The sequence below is a fragment of the Diabrotica undecimpunctata genome, unplaced genomic scaffold, assembly GCF_040954645.1.
Source record: "Diabrotica undecimpunctata isolate CICGRU unplaced genomic scaffold, icDiaUnde3 ctg00000573.1, whole genome shotgun sequence".
NCBI classification, from domain to species: Eukaryota; Metazoa; Arthropoda; class Insecta; order Coleoptera; family Chrysomelidae; genus Diabrotica; species Diabrotica undecimpunctata.
Window position 1 is genome coordinate 2240022 of NW_027311888.1, and position 5916 is coordinate 2245937.

Genomic DNA, 5916 nt, shown 5'->3' on the forward strand with positions numbered 1-5916 from the left:
GTTTTTATTAAACCGTGGTGAGTTTATATTTATTTTAGAGAATATTATTTGTTTTATTGTTTTTTATTTATTAATTAGATCTTTTTTATTTATAATTATTGAATTTTAGTAGTTGTTTGTTCGGATTTCCTTTAAAAGCATGCGTTTAGTTGAGAATAGAAATATTTCTCTACTATTCTTGCTTCTTTTGTTTAAATTTATATAGCTTAGAGATAGTAATAGGGCTTATCCCGGTTATCCAGTAATTTAGGCGACATTTATACTTTATATGTTTCTTACAATCATAACTATTTTAGTTTTAAATACTTTTTTTTATTATGATTCTGGTTATTTCCGACGAGCTCTGTATTTGTTATTTTTTTTTTTTTCTATATTATCCTCTGTACTGGTCTACTAGCATACTGATACTGTCATTTTAAAATTCTTTAGACTCTGGCCTTTTTTTATTTTTTAATTAGATCTTTTTTAGTTACAATTATTGCTATTTTAGTAGTTGTGTGTTCAGATTTCCTTTAAAAATATGTGTTTAGTTGCGAATAGAAATATTTTTCTACAATTCTTGCGTCTTTTGTTTAAATTTTTATAGTTTAGAGATAGTATTAGGGCTTATCACGTAAGAATAAGTGTGTTAAATCTAATTTTATATTTTATACTATTAGCCAGTAATTTAGGTGACATTTATACTTTATTGTGATTCTGCTTATTTCCGACGAGCTCTGTTTTTGTTATTTTTTTTTTCTATATTATCCTCTGTAAACACTCAGTATTGAGCGTCTTTTGTGTTTTAACATAAATTTCACACTGTACTGGTCTTCTAGCATACTGATACTGACATTTTCTTTAGAATCGGGCCATGATTTACTGATAAAACGTGAGAACTTGCTGGTATTATAGCAGTTATCAAGTATGTTTGTGCTAAAAGTGGTGGGGTAGTCAAGATTTTTGACTGTTGGAGGAGTGGGACCTTGATGGTATTATTCAAAGTTATCGAGATTCTTAGTGCTGAACACGTGAGGTAATCATGATTTTCAGATATTCATATCAAAATTTTCTTTGGTGACGATATCTATGGCAATTGTTGACAACTACCTGATTAATATGTTATGCTATGCCTTTCTCTTTTAAACAAACTTAAAATGGAAAGCCTGTATATTATGCTTATTGTGTAGGTATTTATTGTACTTGTATTGGCATTGTGCATTTGAGGAGCCTTTTATAATACCATTCAGTTTTCCGTCCGACTAAAGTTTACCTTATACCCTGCATTATGGTATTTTCTTCATTCTGTTTCAGATATTCCTAGCGTACAGACGTGTGCTTTGGTGAGTTTAAATCTGTGCTCTGGTGAGTGATAAATTTTGAAAATTTTGATTTCTTTGAATATTTTGACTTTTTGATATAACGTTTTTGAAAATTTTTTATTTCTTAATCTATTTTTGAATATTTGCTTGTTTTGTTTAAACATGATTGCTAAACTTATTCAGCTAATTGCATCCATCTTGGGGTTGATTAGAAATGATTATCAGGAAGATAATGTTAAGAAAGGGCTGACTGAGTGTAGGAAAGCGAGTAAAAAGATACGAGATTCGATGAGATATGCCAAGACGATGGGTGAGAAGCAGCATTTAGAAGCTCAGATGAGGCATGTGAAAACGTTGAGAAACCATCTGAAGGCCGAACAAAAGAAGGGGGCTGGACTTACACCTATGAAGGAGACTGCTAAGCATAGAGTACAATGGGATGATTCCTTATCAGCGTTCAACTCAAGAATTCGAACTGGAGTCATCTCAAACCTCAAACACAAAGACCCCAGCAGTTTCCTAGTAGATTGCAAGGCGCTATTCAAACGTAGGATTCAAAACGCGCTAAAGAAGGATGAGGTAGTTAAAGTTAATACTGCTTTTGGGGGAGAATTCGAGATAGCTAGCGGAGAGAAAATCCTAAAAGACACTAAATATTTTACCACATCAAACTCTCCAATATACAAAGACACAAATCTTGACGAATGGTTTGAAAACCATGTGTCTGAACCCCTCAGCAAAAAGCTAGAGGAATTCCAAGAGAGAGATAGTGGCTGGGCACTAAAGGCTGTTGTTAACCTGGGGGTAAACATTAACAAATACACACCACAACTTGGTTCCTCTTATATTGAACTTCCTCCTCAAATAAAGAGAAAGGAAGCATGCGTTAACGTCAAAAATGATGATGAGGCATGCTTTGCGTGGTCTGTCATATCAGCGTTGAATCCTGTCGATAAAGATCCTCAAAGAGTGTCTAAATATCCGCACTACTCGCAAGTGTTGAAGTTGAAGGGAATACAGTGGCCAATGACGATGAGGCAGATTCCTAATTTTGAAAAACAGAATGACATTTCAATTAATGTATACGTTTTGAAAAAAGACAAAGGAGATTTTACGACCCTCCCTACATTTCTAACTAAAAACAAGAAGGATAAACATGTGAATTTGCTTTTAATTCAAGATAAATATGATGATACCGAAGGTCCTATTAGATACCATTACGTTTGGATAAAAAGTTTGTCCCGCCTCCTCTCCAAGCAGCTTAGTAAACGTAAAGTAGCCAAATATTTCTGCGATGCCTGCCTCCATTACTTTCGAACACAAGAAAAGTTAAATATTCATAAGGCATGCTGCAGCGGCCGATCAGATCTTATATGTGATAGATGCCTACAACCGTTTTCATCATCTACTCAGCTAGAAGCTCACACAGTAGATTGCCTAAGAATTAATGAAACAGCCATTAAAATGCCCGAGGAAAGCAATAAAATGTTGAAATTTAAGAATTTTCGTAATAAGATTAAAGCCCCCTTCGCCGTGTACGCGGATCTCGAGAGTGCTTTGAAACGTACAGGAGATCCTAAAAAACCTCAAGAGCATATTCCTGTAGCAGTTGGTTATTTCTTTAAATGCTCGTATGATGACACTTTGTCGTTTTATGACTCATATCGAGGAAAGGATTGCATGAAATGGTTCGCAGATAAACTTAATCATCTTGCTGAGGATGTTTCTACGGTGTTTATGTGCCCATATGATATAAATATGACAACTCAGCAAGAGAGCGATTTCCATGCAGCCACTCATTGCCATATCTGCGAGCAACGCTTCTCTCCTGAAGATAAGAAAGTACGAGACCATGACCACCTCACTCCAGAAAATAATTACAGAGGTGCAGCTCATGAAGGGTGTAACATTAATTACAAAGATGCTCATACTATCCCAGTGATATTTCATAACCTTAGCGGATATGACGCCCACTTCATTGTTAATGATATTGCTACACACATCAAAGGTCCCGTAGATCTTCTTCCTATTACTAAGGAAAAATACATTTCTTTTACAAAACATATTGATGATGCTCGAATTAAATTCCGTTTTATCGACAGTTTTCGATTTATGTCTTATTCTCTTGATAAATTAGCTTCTTACCTCCCCGAGTTTCCTAATCTTAAGTCCCAATATACTTCGCTTCCTGAGGAGAATTTCCATCTTCTAACTAAAAAAGGTATCATGCCATATGATTATATTGATTCATTTAATAAATTTGCTGAAACGTCTCTACCTCCTATTGAGTCTTTTTACAATAAACTTGAGGATAAACCATGTCCTCGTCGACATTATCGTCGCGCTCAAGAAGTCTGGTCGTCATTCAATTGTGCTACTCTCGGGGATTATGTCGATTTATATATGAAAACCGACATTCTTCTTCTTGTAGATATCTTTGAGCGATTCCGATCCAGCTCTCTTCGAACTTATAATCTTGACCCTGCTCACTATTATACTTTACCTGGTTTTACGTGGGATGCAATGCTTAAATATACAGGTCAAGAACTGGAGCTTTTAACCGATCCTGACATGCATTTGTTTGTTGAACGTGGTATTCGTGGTGGTCTTAGTCAAGTTTGCTCTAAAAGACGTGTGAAAGCTAACAATCCATACATCAACAACTATGACCCATCTAAACCAAAAACGTTCCTTATGTATTTTGATGTTAATAATCAGTATGGTTGGGCCATGTCTCAATATCTTCCATATGGGGGTTTCGAGTGGGTCGATGCCAATATTGATGTCCTTTCCATTGCCGACGATGCTTCTGAAGGGTACATTCTCGAGGTTGATCTGGCGTACCCTCAACATCTTCATGATCGTCATAAAGATATCCCGTTTTGTCCAGAGTCTTTAAATTCTAAGACTATGCTTCCTCCTACACGTCCGCGAGAGCAGACTAAATTAATGGCTACCCTACAAGATAAAGAAAGATATGTAATACATTATAGAGCACTCAAACAGGCGCTTGCAAATGGATTGATCCTGAAAAAGATACATAGAGTATTGAAATTCAAACAGGCTCCATGGTTAAAGCCATATATCGATCTTAATACAAATCTCCTGAAGGCAGCGAAAAATAAGTTTGAAAAGGATCTTTTTAAGCTTATGAATAATGCAGTGTTCGGGAAGACTATGGAATCAGTGCGCAAGCGCGTTGATATAAAGTTGCTTACTTTGTGGGAGGGTCGTTACGGAGCTGAAGCTAGAATAAGTAGCCCATTGTTTAAGAATGCAACGATTTTTAGTGAAAACTTGGTAGCTGTTGAGATGCGTAGAAGTGAAATATGGTTAGATAAACCAATCTATATCGGAATGTGTATTTTAGACTTGGCTAAAACGACAATCTATGATTTTCAATATGGATACTTAGCTAGTAGGTTCGGTGAAAACTTTACAACTTGCTATACTGATACCGATAGTGTAATCGTGGAAATACGTGAACAAGACCCATATGATGCTATGAAAGACGATTGCTATAAATATTTTGATACCTCAGACTATCGTAAAGACAATATTTATGGTATCCCTCAGGTTAACAAGAAGGTGTTGGGTATGATGAAAGATGAGAATGAAGGCCAAATAATGACTGACTACATAGGGCTCCGATCTAAATTGTATACAACAAAAGTAGTTATCACAGAAGATAAGATCGAAGAAAAGAGGAGGAAGTTGAAAGAGGAAGAATATGAGGATGATGAGATTGATGCAATTATTAAAATTTATGGTGTGACAAAGAAGGCGAAGGGGGTAAAGAAATCTGTGGTGAACACGAAAATTACGTTTGAGGACTATGTAGAGTGTTTGGATAACTTAAAAAAGGTGTATGCTTCACAGAATCTAATACGCTCAGATAAGCACCATGTTTATACCATAACACAAAGCAAGATTGCGCTAAGCCCCAATGATGATAAAAGACATCACCTTCCGGAGTCATATGATACACTTCCGTGGGGGCATTATTTAATTGATTCTAAGATGGATGTTGATTAACGCAAAGTAATATATCTAATATATCAATAGTCATATTTTAACATTTATCCTTGATGATTGACTTTAAGATGGATGCAAATTGTATATTGTCGTTTTTATAACGTGGTTTATTTATTACAACTTAAGATATATCTGATTCAGAATTTATTATTCATTATTTCACCATTTCATTTCGCTTTTCGTTTTTTATATTATATGATAATTGTAATAGATCTTAATTTTCTAAATATTATTTCTAAATCACGATACTTAAGATTAGCGCATTTAAAAAAGATGTTTAGATATGACCACTAAAAAGATATCATGGACCATTGGCAAATTAATGAACCGTTCTGGTTAACTCCAGAGCTATGTGTTCGTGCAGCCTCCTAAGACAATCGATAACTTATTGGTCTTCCTCGATTTAGATTTAAGTCAATTCTTCGATAGCCTGTCCAAAACAGGAGTCGGAGAATTTCCTATTTTTAAAGATAACCTAGAGTTATTAGCCCCCAATAATTCATTTGAACGCTATACAACATAGTAACTAATGAATTTACACCAAAGTGTCGATGTCTTAACATAAAAGATGTCCATCAAT

The 5916-nt window shown here is 35.1% G+C and overlaps 1 protein-coding gene across 1 annotated transcript; it reads left to right on the top strand.

The window, feature by feature from the left end:
- Positions 1–1463: 1463 nt before the first annotated feature.
- LOC140431150 (uncharacterized) lies at positions 1464–5336 on the top strand. Its single transcript, XM_072519064.1, has one exon. The coding sequence runs from the start codon at positions 1464–1466 to the stop codon at positions 5334–5336; it is 3873 nt and encodes a 1290-aa protein (XP_072375165.1).
- The last annotated feature ends 580 nt before the right edge of the window (positions 5337–5916 follow it).

Bases quoted from the DNA above. Each gene is read 5' to 3' on its own strand.
- LOC140431150 (XM_072519064.1), top strand. From the start codon at position 1,464: ATGATTGCTAAACTTATTCAGCTAATTGCATCCATCTTGGGGTTGATT.